Raw genomic sequence first — 18310 nt, 5'->3', positions numbered from 1 at the left:
TTCACTCTGGCTGGCTGACTCAGCCTAGCCATCATTTGCACATGCACACATGATCATGCTATGTGAGCTTGCTTAAGCTCATGTTCTCATCTCATTCTTTTCTTCCCTTTCTCAAGCAATTCATCCTTGTTATATAGAAGGACTAGCCTCTAGTTCTTAGAGCTTAATCCTCTACAATAAATATGAGTATTTTAAATATTTTATAATAATAAATTTAATTAAATAGTAAATATGATTTAAATTTAATATTAATCAAAAAATATACTTTTAAAAGTATATTCTACAGTAATAAATAATGTTGTTATATTTCAAAATAATTAAAATGACTTTAAAATAGCTAATATAACTTATTTAATTCTAATTAAATTATTTAGAAGCTCAATATTCAACTCTATATATGTACTTTCTGAGAAAGTTGATTCAATAGCTTTAATTATTTTAATTATTTTAAATTTTAAAATTTTTTTCTTAGCTATAAATATAAATAAATATGATAAAAATTTTTCTTCAATAAAATTATACAAATATCTCTAAGATTTTTAAAGGCAATTTGATTAGATTTTTAAAACTTATGAGTATATGATGATTATCGCTTCAATTATATAAAAGTAATATTAAAATATATTTGCTTTAAAAGAAGAAGTAAAAATATATATGATATAAAAAATCAATAATTTAACGTAAAAAAGATCTTAAAAGCGAAGAAGCTCAAAGTTTGACTATGTCTTTTAATTTATTTGTTGAACGTATGATTAACTGTATGAAGCTGAATCTTCAGTTTTGCAATCATGATTGCACACTCCACAGAGGTGTAGTAACTGTGAAACTATTGAACATACAAGATGTCCTAATCCTAGCTTAGTTAAGTGTTTAATGAAATCTTTATTATTTTTATTGATAAGTATAATTAAATCAAATACTCTATGTAAATTGGATTTGGTGCGCCGCTTGCCTGGGAATTATGTTAAAAGACTTGCAAAAGTCCGGGGTCTAAATGCGAAGTACCGAGTATTGTATCGTATTGTACTATCGTATAATTTTGTTTGAGGAATTGAAGGGAATAAAATTTCAACAGAGATAACAATAGAACATCGATGTTGAACTAAGGGGATGAAAATGGGATGAAGAATAGTAGTATATATCTGGGGTACCATTGTATGTGTCCCCTCCACCTTTTTTTTTTCTACAGCCGTTGTATTAAAGAGTGAATCCAAGAAGTCAAATCAAAAAGAATAGCAAATCCTCCAATCCAAAATTAAGCAGTATCACTGCCTGGGCGGTGTAAAAGGAATGAATATAGAAAATAAAATAGGAGCTCCCTTCAGGAGTAACCAAGAAGAAACACATAGCAAAAGCTAACCTACCGTACACACGGGTAGGTAGCCATAATATTCTCACATCCGCACAGAACAAAAAAAGAAATCTCAAATACGTAGATAGCTGCTCAAAGCAGAGGAATCAAGTGCAGAAGACTCACAAAAAGGAAAGACACACATCTCCCTCCGTCAGTGAGACCACGTTCATCTCCGTCGGCCCCGGGTATACCGCTCATCAAAATCATCACTGTACAATGTTGGATCACCCCGCCCACCCAAATGGATGAAGTTGGCCGCACCCCGATTGGCCGCAGGTCCAGGCTCCTGTCTCACCTTCGCTCCTTTTGGCATATGATTGTGCATCCGTCTGCTAGCTTCGTTACGGTCAAATACCCTCACCTGTCTACGCCCACTAGTGCCAGTTGTGTTATCACCGAAAATAACCTGGCTCGATGGTAGTTCGTTGATGCTGCTTATCAACGTCCGCTCGCGAGCCATTTTACGCTTGGAGAAGTCGAGCTTGCCCATTGCGCCTGTTAGACCGTCCGTGCTGTCGGTTATGCTGAGATATTTACCCCTGCCCGTTAGCCAGGGGTGTTCCAGGCACTCGTCGATGGTGAGTCGCTTGTCCGGCTCCACTGTAAGCATCCTGTCGATAAGGTCCAATGCTGGGTCTTCTACGGAGTCCCAGTAGGGAGACGGGTAATCGAATTTGCCCAGTTTAATTTGCTCGGCTAAGGTGTATGGGTTTTCACAGGTGTAGAGTTCGTCCGAGAAGGGAGGAAACCCGCAGAGGCAGATGTAGAGAACCACGCCAAGAGACCAAATGTCGACAGCCCGGCTATATTTCCGATGTCTGGGGTTTTCTTCGAGAATTTCAGGGGCAACGTCTGCGATCACAGTTAGTCGCTCAAAAATGTATATTTTCAACAGTTTGGCAAAGACGTATTCAAGACTCACAACTTGGTGTACCACATCTAAGAGAAATGGTAGTATTAGCATTCTTATATCCTTTTCATCCACAAGAACAATATCTAAAAACCTGGCAACTTACAAAGTGGTGGTGAACGAATCGTCACCTATTATCTTCGCAAGGCCAAAATCAGCTAGTTTCACATTCAGATGCTCATCCACCAAGAGGATATTCTCCGGCTTAATGTCCCGATGAACAATGTTCCGTTCGTGCTGCGCGCAAGAGTTAGGGATACAGAACTAATTATAGAGGAGAATTAATTGGAACAGGAATCAGAGAATATATCATACGAGATATTTGAGTCCTTTAAAAAGTTGAAGGAAGACCTTTCGAGCTTCTCTTTCTGTAAGTTTATTATGTGCAACGATCCAATTGAATAGTTCGCCCTCCGGAGCAAGTTCAAGGACCAAGTAAACGCCATCACTTTCATCGAATGTATCTTTCAGACAGAGCACATTTGGATGATTGACACTCATTAATACTGCAATTTCTTGCTGCAGTCCGTCGTTGTCGGCTCTTTGTGAGTCTCCCGGTCGCTTTTCGAATCGCTTCACTGCATACTTTTCGCCAGTCGACCTTTCAACGCACAGATAGACCGTGGCAAAATGGCCTTTTCCCAGCTGCTGCAGGATGCGATATTGCTGTCGAAATTTGTTAGCGTCTCTTGTTTTGGGGTAGCGGAAGACGAATCGCGCGTCATCCACCAGGTTTATTTCGTCGCCATCTTCCAATTCACGGCGTTTATTGCGGCCCACGATAGCCTCGTTTATAAATGTCCCGTTGCTGGACAGATCTTCCAAAATGGCCACAGAATCACCTCGTTTCTTTTCATTATATATTAGAGCATGTCGGTTAGATATAGTGCATATATCAAGAACAAAATCTTTACAGTAGCGAAGGTAAAACAAAAGAAGTCAGTCGAATGGTGCTTCCAGTTACTCCGTTCTGGTCTGGAACCGTTTTGAGAGAACATACCGCACTCTGAATGACGCCCGATGAGATATCCACTTGTATGCTCTTGGGCAGGTGTCCCTGATGCAGGATTTCCTCGTTTTGATCTCGAAGATCCTCCTTTTCTGCTTTTCTCCGCCCTAATGGCAGGTGAGGCCAAGGCATCTCGCTTTTTCAAGACCAATGGGTCTCCAAACCTGGAGTCGAGAGGAATGAGATAGCCCCAGACGCCTTCTGCGGTCTCATCTTCCACTTCATCCGCAAATGCTCTAGGAGGGTACACAAATTGGGAGAGGGCTTGTGTATCATTAGGTTGGCTTGAAAAGGGGAGCTCAGCAGCAGGAGTGTGGTGACGGAATTGGCTTGGATGCCCTTCTGGCGGTGTGATAGTCTGCTGTTTTTGTTGTATCTCCGTAGCCGTGGACTCCTGATGTATGAGCGGGGAAGCCTGATACCCTCTTTTTGTGGCGGCTGTTTGTGAGAGAGAGGAAATCCGTTGAGAGCGTCGAGGTTTTTTAGAATCTTGAGCAGTTTGGTTACCTGCGCTGGGCTAAAATAACAAACCAAAAACAACGCGGAGACGTCAGGTATCATAAGGCAAACTGAATTGTCACAGAGAAGGAATTATACATAGGCACTTATCTTACCCGTCCTCGTTTCAAATGACTTTTCTCTTTGCTTGGGGGCATGTTGGTGTTATGGTTTGGATACCTATATTTGGAAACTCGGATGGGTTCAAGGTACGGAGTCAAACACAGGCCGCAAAGCAAAAAAGACTCAACAAAAATAAATGGAACGTCAACTTCAAGGGTGGGGTGAATTTTTAGAGGACAGGTGAGATGATTACTGAATTGCTGCCAAATCTGTCAAAATCTGCATGAAATTGAGGGGAAAAGAATAGTGTTCGTCGCCAGGCCGCAGTTCAGCCCGTCTGGAAGTGTCTGCAATGTGCTTAAACGGCTAATAAATCTGGAGGCTCTGTCAACTCTGGGGCTAAAAAATGGGTGTGGAGTCTTTAAATGCTGCAGCTGGTCCAAACGCCAGTCGATATGATCAGTTCTTGTATTCTAGTTTCTGGGGATCTCAAAGGTTCGCAGATTTAACAGCCTTAGTTACAACTGAGTACTCTGTATATACTTACCAAATAGAGATGCATACGGAGTACATGAATTCGAAATACATTTATAGATATTTATGTAATCTCGTTGAAAGTTTAACAATTTTATATAAGGTAAACTATTCTTTAGAAATGGTTAAACTGTTAGCTGTTCAGTACGGAGGGTACCGACTGGATACCTTGTTCCCTATGCATTTTATCTGACAATAGCCGTACCTGGTATGTACCACGTAAATCACCGCGGGTTTCGTCATTGATTTACTCTCCTTGGTTTATTTAACCTCATCATTCAACTTACTACTGAATATTTTTACCCTTTTCTTGCCTAATATTTTTCATCCGCAGAACACAATCCAATGCTTTAGCTGTTCCTCCTCATAGATTTCTGCGGGCTCTGCAGTAGGCAGCTCTTTGAATCATGTATGGCTTTCCTGTCCATCCACCGCGAACCAAACTGTCTAACATGTTTACGCTGCTAACCACAGGTCTCCGCCTTCCAATCTGCGGCGTGCTGCCTTCGACAAGCTTGCCCAGTTAGCCTCAAGATATCCGGAGAACAATAGCGGGGGCATATCGGACGTTGATCGCCTAGGAAAGGCTTGCTGTCGTCCACCGTCGTCCTCAGGCGGGTTTCTCGATGGAGTGTCCAAAACTCAACCTCCTCTCTCGTCCACTCCGCTCGTATGTAACCACCCCTCTACTGCGCACCTCTGGGTCGTATGTCGTATATGGAAATATCTTAACCTTTATAATAGACTATTCGGGAACTGGACGTTCTGCTAGCACTTTGTAAATCAGCCTCCAAGCCGTCATCCCTGGATCAAGCTACAAATTTGGTCACCCAACTCGCCGGATATCTCCCCCATTCGCACCTCCTCCCGCTTCATCCATCCCCGTTTCTTCATCACATTAAACCGTCTCCATGGGAAGCGTTGACATACAACCTTAGTGTTGCCTTATTATCACTGGGGTCTAGGTTTCCGTGTTACCAGAGCGAGATAATCCAGAGCGTCGTCTCATACCTCGATAATTGCCTCCACGGTACTGAATCCCTGCCCGCTTTGCGAAACCGCATGAATGATGAACGGGAACTAGGAGACTCTCAGACTTTCGTGGAGGTGGCATCAATCACTGTGTCTCTTGTGGGATTTTTGGATGCGGCATCCGTATATGCCAGCTTTTGGACGCCCGCAGAACGACTTGAGATCATTCGCCAGTTGCGCTCGATACTTTCTGAACAGTTTTTGATAACAGTTGAAACCGTTTCATCGACTCTCCGTAACTCAGAATTACCAGACCGTGTTCTGCTCGACTGGCGACGATATGCTCGACGCTATGCGTCAAGAGGGCGCCCACTTGGCGCAATGCTTCTGCAACAGGCATTCATGCGGTTTATCAGAGCTTCTACCTCGCCCGCTCGTGCTGATGGTCGAACTATTTCTGAAATAGACCTTCTGGATGAATATATTAGTAGTCCGGAGGTTACAAAGCCGAACCAGGCCGACCAACTCGTCCTCGTGCAACCACTAGCGGAAATAATCGCCGAACAGATTCATCAACTTGAGGATGGAGCTGATTATCTACAACTTGGCTCCGCATGGCAACAACGGCTAGCCTTCTCCGCGAAATCCTTTGCCTTAGTTAGCTTCCTGAATTGCGTCATTATTGATGAGGACTCGACTGATGCTGATCTCCTTTTTTCCTGGCTGGAGGACACGTTGTTGAACCCCGACCAGATGGCTGATGAGGAGCTAGCTGTAGTGGTTCTAAAATCAATAACTGTCCTAGCTAAGCTTTTTTCTCCGATGGCTCTGAATACAACCCGATGTTTTCTCAAATTTATCGTGCACAACGGTCAAAATGGCGGGACGGTTGTGGTCGCCGCCCGCTGCTTAGCAAATACCCTCCGCCTTCTTTCACAGGACACAGTCATTGGCACCTTGTATTCCTTGGGGAACGTCCTGAGTTCTGGTCCAACAGCAGAGAAAACGTACCAACTTATGACAGACGGCATCGTCACTAATCCTCGAAGCTTGGTGCTGCCGTACCCTCAAACCTCGGACGGTAGCATGATATCTCTTAACTTCAATGAAGATGCTGAAACTTCAACAACGTACCGAAACGTGGTGCACGCTATAGTTACCATCGCTACAAGCTGCAACGATAGTAAGATTGTGGCATTGGCGCAATCGATGTTGTTGCAAAAGATCGGGAAAATCAATGCCGTGGTCAATGCCTGCATCATCGAGGAAACAGCGGCTCTTGCTCTTCATAGTGATGAACCAGAGTTCCAATTGCTTCTCAAGTTTTATTCCCGTTTCTACAGCGAAGCCCTTCTGCAAAATAATACTTTCATTATTGATGCCGTACGTAATTTTTGCCATCCCTCATTTGTGTTAACCCCCAGTATGCAAGCTAATTTTCCATTGTAGGTCCACAAAGCAAGAAATCATCTAGCGGAGAATTTGAATCAATATTCTCACCACTACCGGATATACCTACTACATCTTATTGAAAGTATCGTCAATAAAGGCGATGTAACTGACAGGAAGAAGGATCGCCAGAAGGAAGTAGAGTTCTCTGCAGAAGAAATTATTCCCTTAGTTAAACCTCTTGCGATGCTGTTCTCAAAACATAAATATAACTGGGAGCTCCCCAGCGGTACCAGCGAACATGATATACCCTCCTTGCTCCGTGATGTGTGGTTTAATATTGCAGTCCATGGCATTTCCCTCCGTTCAGAAATTGCCCAGCAATATTACCAGGAGCTCCGCATACTTGCAGTTCACTCCCCGCCGCTGGTAGCAGAAAACCGTGTTGAGTTATTGGAGAGCGATATTGAATTAAACACTGTGCTGAGACGTGGAGCAACTCAACAACACACCGCGGATCAGCGCAAGATACTTTCCACTGAGCTCCCAAATTCGGAATCTGATATCAGACGGTTGAGTTATCCCAAGACGATCTTTTTGAACGCGACCCTGCTGATCGAGAGTCTTCGGGCGGCATCTGGCGACTGCACCAAAATCCTTACCTATTTCCTTGACCCTGCCCTTAATAGCACGGATGTGGGCAGTTGCATGAACGCCATCGCGGACAAAATCGTCTCTATTTACCTTGAGAAATCTCTCTCAGGGCGTTTAACGAAGTTTTCGGCCCCGTACATTTCCGGTCAACTAGCAGATACCTTTATCGCCTGCTGCCATCGAATTGATAAAGTACAACAGGTTGCGGCAACCAATGCCAACAAGATCATAGGCCACTGTCCCTCTTCGCTCTGCGAGAAGAAATCGCTTTTTGTTCTCTTGGATTTGTTAACCGTTATGTGGTCGTCTTGTTTGGATGAGGAATTAGATGAGTTCGAGTGGAAGTCTACCTTCACGTCCGCAAGAGGCGTCGTAAAGATTGAATTATCGGACAATTACGAATTTAGGAAACGTACTTTCACTACGTTTTATCAACTCGCACGAACATGGGTATCAACGGTTATGAATATTGCTCCGCTGGATGTTAAGGGATTGCTTCAGACCTATCTTTCGGACTACGAAGACGACGGTGCCTATGGACATATCTCTATGGGGCGATCCTTCGCTTTGGAATTGGGTTCTTCCATTCCCTCCAGCGACCAAAGATTAGGTAGATAAAGGCCTCACTCCCATATTCACCATGTAGCCTATACTGATTCTTCTTTCTAGGCTCCATTGATTCTAATAACAATTCGATTGTCAATGTGGCGTCCGATTTCATTGCCCAGTATACAACTCGCCAGGAGTATCGCTATTCCGAAGCTCCGCCATTAAACCACAAGGAACGAGAACATCCTAACGACCAAGTTTCCAAGGTCGACCTAACATCCCCAAACTATGTAAACACCGTCAAAAAAAACGAAACATTGCTCCTCGAGTTAGAATCTCGAATTTATCAGGGCCAAAAGATCCCGTTAGATTTTTGTCGGAACCTACTTCGAAGAGCTGCTGCATTGATTTGTAGCTCCAGCGGAGCACAAACCTCTATTGTATCACACCTTGTCAATATCCCATTCCTGATGTTTACAAGGGAGTCGATCAAAATGGGCATTTCGCTCTGGTTGGGCGTGATCCATGAAAATCCGCACACAGAACCAAGAATTCTGACAGAGGTTGCGCAAGCATGGGAACGAACAATCCACAAGAAGATGGGGATATTCAACCCGGATTTTCAGTGAGTGACAACCTGGCCTCTTTCAACTCAAATATCCCTCAGCTGACAATTCTGCTCTTTGAGATACGTTGATCCGTTTATGTTGAAAACGGAATTCTCTCCATCGGACAAATCTATTATCCTGAAACGGCAGAACAAAGCGCAAAATATCATATCCCCCCACTTCCGCACCTTGCAATTTTTTGAAAGCCATTTTAATGCGACCAGACAAGGTAGTGTTCATATCGAACGTATATTTAGTCGTCTGGTAAGCGCCACTCTAGTGGGCCTTCAGAGTACAAACGCCCACCCGCTTGCTAGAGAAATCCATTTCCACGTTGTTTTGTTTGGTTTGAAGGTCCTTCGATATTGCACGTCTCAAACGAAAGTTGCTCTATGGAAGTTGAAGGATCAAATTCTTTCTGCAGCTTTGACATGGTTCAGCCATCCACCTCGGTGAGCTCTTCTCTATTCACCTGTGAAATATTAACTGGAACTTAATTTTGACACTTGGATTTTTAGGTGGTCCCTCGGAGGAAACAGGCTGCAAATAAAGGCTGAGGATAAGGTGCTTAAGGACATTGAATCCCTTCTAGAAAGTACAGCGCGGATAGCCACGGATGCATCGAATACTAGAAGATCTCTTCAAGCCAAACAAGAATTAGTTCGAATATTAGTTGAAAACGAGCGATATCGTCTACGGGTATGGCTTTCCCCACTGGAGCATGAGAAGAGGCACTACATTTCAGGCTCAGGGAATAAAATCGACCCCGAGGTATGTTCCACCTGTAAGAAGCCCGCTTTGAGGGAAACATATTTCTCACATAGTTCGCAGATTATTTCTTCCCTGATGCGGTTGGCATGGGCTGAAAACCACGGATTGGCAATGCAACTTGCCGCGCGGTTTCCATTCCCAAAGCTCAAAAGTGACGTGCGCTGGCTATTACTTAATTTCCCCGAAAAGGTTATCGATGATCCCGATAGCCTGGAGATACTGATTGGCCCTGAACTACCCCCTGATGTGTCCTTCCAACTCAAGTATCTGCTCTACTGGGCTCCCGTAAACCCCATTGCGGCAGCAACGTATTTCTTGCCAGCGTATGACAACCATCCTTTTATCATTCAATATGCCATGAGGGCCTTAGAAAGCCACTCTGTGGATGTTAGCTTTTTTTACATTCCTCAGCTCGTCCAGGCCTTGCGACACGATGCTTTGGGCTATGTTGAGCGTTTCATATTCGAAGCCGCGCAGTTGTCACAGCATTTTGCTCACCAAGTTATCTGGAACATGAAAGCCAATGCTTATAAGGACGAAGATGCTCAGATTGTATGGTGCCCTCCCCATTTTCCTTTTTCCTCCACTGTTTCTTGAAACATAAATGCAAGACTTGAACTAACAGTCATCCACCTTTTATAGCCCGATCTTATCAAGCCTGTCCTAGACAAGTTCTTAGATAAGTTGATAAGCCACTTTTCAGAAGAGGATCGAATCTTCTACGAAAAGGAATTCTCTTTCTTCAATGAAATCACTGGCATTTCCGGGAAGTTACGGCCTTATATAAAGCGCAGCAAGCCAGAGAAAAAGCAAAAAATCGAAGAGGAATTGCGCCAGATCCAGGTAGAAGTTGGAGTATATCTGCCGAGCAATCCAGACGGTGTAGTTGTTGGGATTGATCGAAAGTCCGGAAAACCTTTGCAGAGCCATGCAAAGGCCCCATACATGGCGACGTTCCGGATCAAAAAGACCAAAAAGAAGGAGGAGAATGGCAATGGTAACGGGGTGACAATGCCTAAAGCTATCGCAGACGATTCACAACGCAAAGCAAGTGTTGATGAGTCGGCGTTGCAAAGTGCAGATAGTCAGGAAGAATCAGAGTCGACGTACGAAGTCTGGCAGTCAGCTATCTTCAAGGTCGGCGATGACTGTCGCCAGGACGTGTTAGCACTACAGATGATCGCAGCTTTCCGCAGCATTTTCACAACAGTTGGATTAGATGCGTTTGTTTACCCTTATCGGGTAACAGCCACGGCACCCGGGTGCGGTGTAATTGATGTGTTACCCAATTCCATCTCACGAGACATGCTGGGTCGCGAAGCCGTCAATGGTCTCTATGATTACTTCATATCCAAATATGGCGGAGAGCAGTCGACTCGTTTCCAAGAGGCAAGGAGCAATTTCGTCAAAAGTATGGCTGCATACTCGGTCATATCATACCTTCTACAATTCAAGGATCGTCACAATGGAAACATCATGATCGATGACGCTGGTCATATCATCCATATTGACTTTGGCTTCTGCTTCGATATTGCCCCCGGTGGCGTCCGGTTCGAACGCGCCCCATTCAAGCTTACGTCGGAAATGATTGCTGTAATGGGCGGGCAGAGTCCGCCCTCCAGCTCAGGTGGCTCCTCATCAGCTGGTGGTGGTGGGCTATCTCTTAATAGCCACCCAACATATTCGCAGTCATACCGTTGGTTTGAGTCGCTGGTCGTCAAAGCATTCCTCGCGTCAAGACCATATGCGACCAAGTTGTCACATATTGTGATGCTGATGCTTGACAGTGGCCTGCCGTGCTTTAAACCTGACACGATGAAGAATTTCCGTGACAGATTCGTGCTGGAAAAGACAGAGCGTGAGGCTGCTGAGTATATGCGGGAGTTGGTGAAGAAGAGCTACATGAGCATGTCAACGAAGGGTTACGATCAGTTCCAGCTGCTGACGAATAACATACCCTATTAGACATTTGCATTGTTAAATGGATGAATTAGTTGCAGGTTGGCAGTCAACCTGTCCCGCCTTTGGCATTCTCTTTCATTGGCAAATGGAGTGAGTACTATGGACTGTTAATTTCGATGGCACACGTCGTCTTCATACCTTCCTCTTAACCTTGTATTATTTTTGTAGAATGTAGACAAATACTTTTACCCGTTTTCTTCAACCCTGTTCTTTTTATCAATCCCATAGAAATAATATCTTTAGGACCATTGTCTTCTTGTATTTCTTAACAGACATCAACTCCCTCCTCTTGCGGTATGTTAATTGTTCTACAGTGCTATCGTCGATGAAGCTTGACACATGTACAGTACTGTATGCCAATGCAACAGAAATAAAATAAAATAAATTAAATCAAATTAAATTAAAGACTTGGTTGGAGTTGGCAAATGAATGCTCATCAATTTGCGTCCTTGGTGCTGCAGATGGCGTCTCCAGAAGGCACCTGCACTCTCTCTACTAGTAATCTAACCTTCCAACATTGATTTTGCCTTAAAACAACCCTCCTTTTGTTCTCAAAAGATGGCGGGAACAATGTTGAACTAAACTGATAAAACAAGACTTCTGAGAAAGGCAGTCTGATTTTAATACATTCAAAGCTAGCAGATACAGAAAACCCGCCACGACGCCATAGTTCAAATCCGGCTCAGAATTTAAAAAAAAAAATTGTCGTTTAGTCTTGTGCTTCTTAAATAATAGGGGAAACAAATAGCAAGTGGAAATATACACCTTCAGAAAATCTCCCTTCCGCAGACAACGTTAAAACTGAAAAATACTTATAAAACCATCTCAAATAGAAAATAAGGGAAAAGCCCACACACAAAGTGAATGGACAATAATGGACTACAATTTAAAAAACAAGAAGGGAATTGAAAAATGGGAAAGTAGAAATTCCGATGTGCAGCAGTCTTAGAAAATAATATGATGCAAGAATGAGAAAAGGGGATCATCCTCGTGGCGCTATAAGGTGGTCACGATTGCTCGATGTTTCCATCAATTCCAGTGAGGGGGTTGCCATTGTATCTCGGTTGGAGATGGCAACAAAGGATGCTGTTGGAATGTACCAAATCGAAGCAATCCTTTAACAATACCTGACGACCGGCGCCAGATTTTCAGGAGCTTTCCTTCTTTCCGCATTGGTCTTGTCTGCAGGTCTTATTTTATTTCCCAACATGTCAAATAAATGTTGACAAAGAGGCAAAGACAATAAAAAGAGTAGAGAAGCATATATTGAAGGAAAGCAAAATACAATGCAGACCTTAGTCCATGAAGTCACCCCTCAGTATCTTCTCTTGGAAGTAGTCAGGTTTTGGCCTCTGCTTTGGCTGTTGCTTCAGTTTCTGTGCACTCTCAGGAGGAAGTGTTGTAGGTTGTTCCATTGTTGCAACGGAAGCAGCTCGTCGATGGTGCTGAGAATACGTGGCAGAAGGGCTAGGTGGTGATCCCTGCGTTAAAGTTGGAGACGTTGGGGGGAAACCTCCCAGCGAAGGAGCACGTTCAGCACGACTCCGAAGGGCTTCCGGCCAATTAAAGCCTTCGCCTACAGAACGCCAAAAAGAGGAGTTAGATTTATTGTTCTGGGGATTGTTTGTAGATGTACTTGCAGCAGCCACATCAGTGGGGAAGGCCAAAAAGGATGTGCTGTTGGCAGTGGACAGAGCTCGTTTTCTTGCCAAGGCAGGATTCCCAGAGGGATATCTACCATTTGAACATCCACCACCAACACGTTCCCGGAATGCTTGAGCTCCAAAGGAGAGACGACGAGCAAACGGTGTAGAAGGGGAAGTCATTGGTGTATCATTTTCATTTTCCTCTATTACAGAATCTTCCATGTTTGGTGATCCAGATATAACCGAGCTCGAAACGCTTTCACGACGCATAGCTTTGGCACTACTACTGAAAGGAGACGATTGGGTAGGAGAGCCCGAGAGACCCAGAGTGGTAATCGACATACGGCGACGCTGATGCGCCTGGGCACTAGCAGAGGACATGATAGAACCCGGGATATTTATGGAGGGACTTGGGGGTGGTTGCTGAGGGGCAGCATTGGCAGGTCTTGAGAAGAGCTCTGAGAAGGAGGTACCGGAAGCAATGGAAGCACGGCGGCCCGGAGGAAGACCTGGAGCAGTGGAAGGTGGTGAATTCGAACGCTTTTCGGACATGACACAGGGAGCAAATGGGTAACCAGCGGAAATACCGGTAAGCTATAATAATATGGCCCCAATTGTGTTACGGTCTTGATCAATGGGCGTTGTGAGGCCCACGATAACAACAGAATAGTATATAGAAGTCGTTCTCAGGATGCCAATAAAGTTGTCGACAAAGAGAAACAAAACCAGAAACTAACTGCTATGTCAGAGTAAAGATGTCAGCAGGATAACATGACCTGATCCTCGCCTCTGGAAAAAGGGGCGGGAGGTTGGCCAGCGAAGAGGGGTAAATCCTAGTGGACAAGTACGCAAAGATAAGAGCTGAAATGACAATCAAATGCTAGGAATGCTAGAGGGAGGAGCAATAAGATGGGATTGAAAGTCCGGGGGACCGGATCCAGTACGGTGTGAGGTGGCGAGAGAGCAAAAACAGCGGGGCCAAGGTAGCTTGCAGGAGAGAACGTGCTTTACGTGGAGGTTGATTCAATAGCTGAACCTTGAAGCTGGGTGATTGAAAACACTGAAATAGACAAGACCGCAAAAGAGACAGTGGAATTTTCAGCAGGAGAAGGGACTGGATAGGAGAGGACAACGAAACTTCAAGAGGTCAAAGTTGTAGAATGGGTGAAGAGCTGAGGAGACGAAGGGACGACGTTGAAAGATGAAGTCGAAGGTTTTGAAGTTGAAGATATTCCTAAAGAGGAAAAGTTGCGTGCTGAGACCTGTGACGTATTGTGGTACGAACCGGTAACGGGACTGGATACTAGCGCCATTTTGGCGTGATTTTGGCCTGGCTTGACCTGTTTACCCCGGATTTGTTTCGGTGCTGTGGAGCAAATTACGTCACTTTACATCACCAAAACAGCGATAGGGGTAATCTCGGGATAATCTCGGGATAACCAATCGAAAGCTGTTACTTTTTAACTCTGAAAGCAGCAAACGTGAACCTGAAGAACTGACGGAATTTATTTATCTCCAGTGAACATGAAAAACAGTCTTGAACAGGGATCTAATGAGAGGTATATATATATATATATGTGCTGTACATACAACTTGGAATTTACAGAGAATAAAACTAACCCTGCTGGCGGGTTGCATCTAGCCCGTCAGCTGTCCAACTATGCCACCATGGATCTCTCCCACTAAAAGGCATCTCCACGAGTTTTAGTGATAATTCGGCATCCATGCTCTGTCTGACTCCTCCAGTTGATGGACTGACTAATTACCAGGTAGAAAGATAATAGACGAAGGGTCCTTTACCTGGGTTTCAAAGTTATTCTGATTCTTTGTGTCTCGTTCATCAGTTGGGAATTCCTCATTTAAAAGGGAATAGATACCAAAGAAGAAAACAACCCTTCCTTACAATGGCTACCTACCATCAAAGACCCTCCTGGCTGCCAGAGGATTTTCTTTGCGCGGATCCTCAGAATGCATCTTCCCGACGCATCGACTTCACCAAAACCAACAGCGCATTCCCAGAGTACGAGGGCCATTATGCGCTCATGGTGGATGACCTCCTCTCCAAAGAAGAATGCGATCTCCTTATCCGGGCTGCTGAGGAGTCTACCATCTCCGACTCAAACAAAACTCCCAAGTGGGATCAAGCCCTGATCAACGTGGGAAACGGGCAACAAATGCTCCATACCGATACTCGACGCTGCTCCCGCATCCTCTGGGACTGCCCCTGGCTAGCGGAGCGCATTCTTTCTCGAATCCGCCCCTTTATCCAAGATGACATCGAAGTCCTTCGGGATGTCCCATCCATCATCGGCCGCGAGCCTGCCCAACGTCAGGAAACCTGGCGCCTTACTAGACTCAATGAACGCCTTCGCTTCCTGCGGTATTACCGTGGCGAATACTTTCGTCCTCACATGGATGGCTCCTATGTTACTCCAGGTGGAGCGGAAATATCCCTTTTCACGCTGCATCTGTATCTGAATGGCGAACCAGGTGACAGGAAGATGGCAGACTTATCTGCTGTTAGTGACGATCAGGTCAACTCCCTACCTTTACGTGGTGGTGCAACTACCTTCTTCCCTCCATTCATCGACTCGGATGACGCACGCACTTTCAGTGTTAACCCGCAAACTGGCTCTGTCTTGGTCTTTCAGCACAGAGGGTTGGCTCATTCTGGCGATGAAGTCTTACAGGGAACTAAATACACTTTGAGAACTGACTTTATGTTCTGTAGAGATGGTACCGTCAAAAAATGACATTGTGATAACCGACGCCGATGTGGCCAATATGTCTGGCTTTGGGCTGCGTTGTTATTTTCCAAGTCTCTTTTTCGATTTACATTGCCATATTTTCTTTTCATCCCTTTCATCTATCATTCAACTACAGCCTATAATATCACTTTTTTTTTCCCCAATAGGCCTGTTTGGAAAGGAGACCAGAGGATTTTGATATCTCAGATATCGATATACCCTTAGGAAGGAAGCTTTGAAAGGTATAAAACTCACAACAATAAGGGAGACGGCAATTCTACTTCCAGCGCGACGAATATAACTGAAGTGTATTTCGAGCCCAAATTTCCCAACGCTCTTCCATATCACATGTCGCCATTAAATACTCGCCACCAACCCAACGCCTCTTAACATTGATTGGTACAACGTAAACAGATATCCAACATTTCACTTTATGCTCTTCGTCGCTCAACACAACACCTCAAAGCTCAGTTGCAAGAGAGAAACCAAGCAACTCCCTTAACAATCTCTTACCTTGTTCATGCACACCCACCTTCACGTATTAGGCCCTCCTGCTATCTAGAGGATCTGGTCGAATAAATTAATCAACCTTCTCCCCACACTAGGCTCAATCTCCGTTCCGTCTCTGGCAATTTTTACTTCTTTGTTGGCATTCCAAGGATTACGAAGTCCTCTTGTGCGGTGGAATGGAAGACGTCGCCAGCACAACCATTCCACATTGAACGGCCTCCCAAACGATTGGCTATCCATCTTGGTTTTGCCATCTTCATTCGTAGGTCCGTCTGCGTTTGCTTCATCCGCACCATCTGCGCAATCGATTTCCCAGAAGATGGTGCCTCGTGCTGGGTCGTTCACTATATATCCTGCTGGTGCCGTTTCCGTAGCAGGTGTTGGGGTGATGATCAGAAATTCAGAAGCTGTTACTGAATTATTTCCTTGAACCGTTTCTTGATTGCTGTTTGGTTCGCTAAATGTAGGTATTGGTGAAGTCATGCGGCCGTAGCCAAAGTATTCGCCAGATTTATTGGCAGAGAATATCAAATATACTGCCTTTGATGTCTGGTGAAACAGAAACATGGTCAGTGACAGTTCCTCTTTTGTTTATATCTGACGTAAATATCCTTAGCGTTTATATTAACGGAAAGGAGATTTCTACCTCATATGCACGGTTCAAGGCACTCTCGTTATGTCTCTGCGTAGCCCAAACTCCACTGATTCTGCTGCGCTCAAGGTCTTCGATAGTCAGGCTTTTCACTATGAAATACCTTTCAGGATGCTTGATAGCGGAGACTTGAACGATCACTTCTTTGGAGGGGTACGTTGGACCCAGCTCTCCTTGCAGCTCATCAAACTCATTGACCGGAGGATTTGTTGTTTTCGGCCTCGGTGGTGAAAATGCTCGAATGTTATTGTGATCAGAAGAAGCGCTTCTACGTAACCTGCAAACCAACCTTATGCCCTGGAAACTCGAATCGTGGAACCTGGTAACTGCGGTGATACACCCCGCCTCCGTCTTGTAATTCACAAACGCGCACTTGCTGTTTGAAATCAGAAATATACTTTCGATTTCTTCGGTCGCGTCCTGAGAAAAGTGGTCCTTAAGATCAACAATGTTGACTTGGGACGGGAGATTGCCAACCCACAACGCATATCCTGACTGTTTCGGTTTCCTTGGAGGTCCTCGTAGAATTGGTGACTGGTGTTGGGGTGTGGACGTCTTCATTATATTCCCTCCTAGAGTTTCTAATATGAGAAGCTAAGTCGTTGGCCAATATTCCACAATCCAGTTTACCCAGAGACTGAACAAAACTCACCCCTTTCAATTGTAAGCGGTTGAGCGATCTTTGCAGCACGACTGAATGAAGCTGAGCCGTCGACAATGGCATAGTGTGCAGTTGGAGGCGCAGCTGTTTCCACAGCGATGGTCCGGTGCGGTGGTTCCTGTGTTGGACGGACATAATTTAGATTTCCTGGATTACTGCTATTACGAAACCGTGGCCACATGGGCAAACAGTTCTGGTCATGGTGAATAGTTTCGACAAGAAAGCTCTGCCATCTTGGAGCCGCATGGAGGAGCGGTCCATAATATGCTGGTTGAGGTGAAGTATGGAGAGTGGTATTATAGAAGAACGTCTGTTGCGAGGTTAGTTGATTGCCTAAGGTACCAGGTATCGTGGGGTGATTATATGTTTCATCATAACGGCGACTATTCCATGTGTCGTGGGCCAAATAAGGCGGTGCCGCTTGGATATACAAATTGGTAGAAGGGTAGTTAAATGCTTGCGGCACGGGGTAGTAGCTATGCTGTACGGGTAAACGGCCAGTGCCAGATATCGACGGTACGGTGGGCATGCCAGGCCCTTGTGGTTGTGGTCCATTGTCATCTCCACTCTGAAGAGCGGACTGCTGCTGCATCCCTTGGCCCCTGACAAATAGAGTTTTCATTCACTTCAGCGGTTGTTACGTTCAGTTGGTTCCAGAGGCTGATAAGAGATAAAACACCTCGATGCTTCTTCTGTCAACTCACCTGGTTCACCCAAAGGTCTTCGTCCACTTCTTAGCTTGTTAAACACAAAAGATCTATGACTGCGGTTTCAAAGATGTTGCAAGAGATTGGGAGAAAGTGATATAAAAATAAAAGAGT

The 18310-nt window shown here is 44.7% G+C and overlaps 5 protein-coding genes across 5 annotated transcripts; 2 read left to right on the top strand and 3 right to left on the bottom strand.

Moving 5' to 3' along the window:
- Positions 1-1520: 1520 nt before the first annotated feature.
- PAAG_00826 (calcium/calmodulin-dependent protein kinase type IV) lies at positions 1521-3929 on the bottom strand (the record flags this gene model as incomplete). The annotated part of the gene is made up of 6 exons (XM_015844150.1): positions 1521-2206; positions 2277-2293; positions 2371-2501; positions 2580-3172; positions 3265-3790; positions 3888-3929. The coding sequence occupies 6 exons, from the start codon at positions 3927-3929 to the stop codon at positions 1521-1523; spliced, it is 1995 nt and encodes a 664-aa protein (XP_015700931.1).
- Positions 3930-4240: 311 nt separating this feature from the next.
- PAAG_00825 (phosphatidylinositol 4-kinase STT4) lies at positions 4241-11276 on the top strand (the record flags this gene model as incomplete). Its single annotated transcript, XM_015844149.1, has 9 exons — positions 4241-4329; positions 4843-5038; positions 5113-6723; positions 6790-7993; positions 8053-8557; positions 8621-8992; positions 9059-9311; positions 9372-9863; positions 9954-11276. 9 exons carry the CDS (start codon positions 4241-4243, stop codon positions 11274-11276), a joined length of 6045 nt encoding a protein of 2014 aa, XP_015700930.1.
- Positions 11277-12568: 1292 nt separating this feature from the next.
- Positions 12569-13471, bottom strand: PAAG_00824 (hypothetical protein; the record flags this gene model as incomplete). Its single annotated transcript, XM_002796919.2, has 1 exon — positions 12569-13471. One exon carries the CDS (start codon positions 13469-13471, stop codon positions 12569-12571), a length of 903 nt encoding a protein of 300 aa, XP_002796965.1.
- Positions 13472-14823: 1352 nt separating this feature from the next.
- Positions 14824-15672, top strand: PAAG_00823 (hypothetical protein; the record flags this gene model as incomplete). Its single annotated transcript, XM_015844148.1, has 1 exon — positions 14824-15672. The coding sequence occupies one exon, from the start codon at positions 14824-14826 to the stop codon at positions 15670-15672; it is 849 nt and encodes a 282-aa protein (XP_015700929.1).
- A 552-nt stretch (positions 15673-16224) lies between these two features.
- On the bottom strand, positions 16225-18081 carry PAAG_00822 (hypothetical protein; the record flags this gene model as incomplete). The annotated part of the gene is made up of 3 exons (XM_015844147.1): positions 16225-16725; positions 16823-17400; positions 17481-18081. 3 exons carry the CDS (start codon positions 18079-18081, stop codon positions 16225-16227), a joined length of 1680 nt encoding a protein of 559 aa, XP_015700928.1.
- Positions 18082-18310: the final 229 nt, after the last annotated feature.

Source organism: Paracoccidioides lutzii, assembly GCF_000150705.2.
Source record: "Paracoccidioides lutzii Pb01 unplaced genomic scaffold supercont2.2, whole genome shotgun sequence".
NCBI lineage: Eukaryota > Fungi > Ascomycota > Eurotiomycetes > Onygenales > Ajellomycetaceae > Paracoccidioides > Paracoccidioides lutzii.
This window is presented reverse-complemented; position numbering and strand designations above follow the sequence as displayed.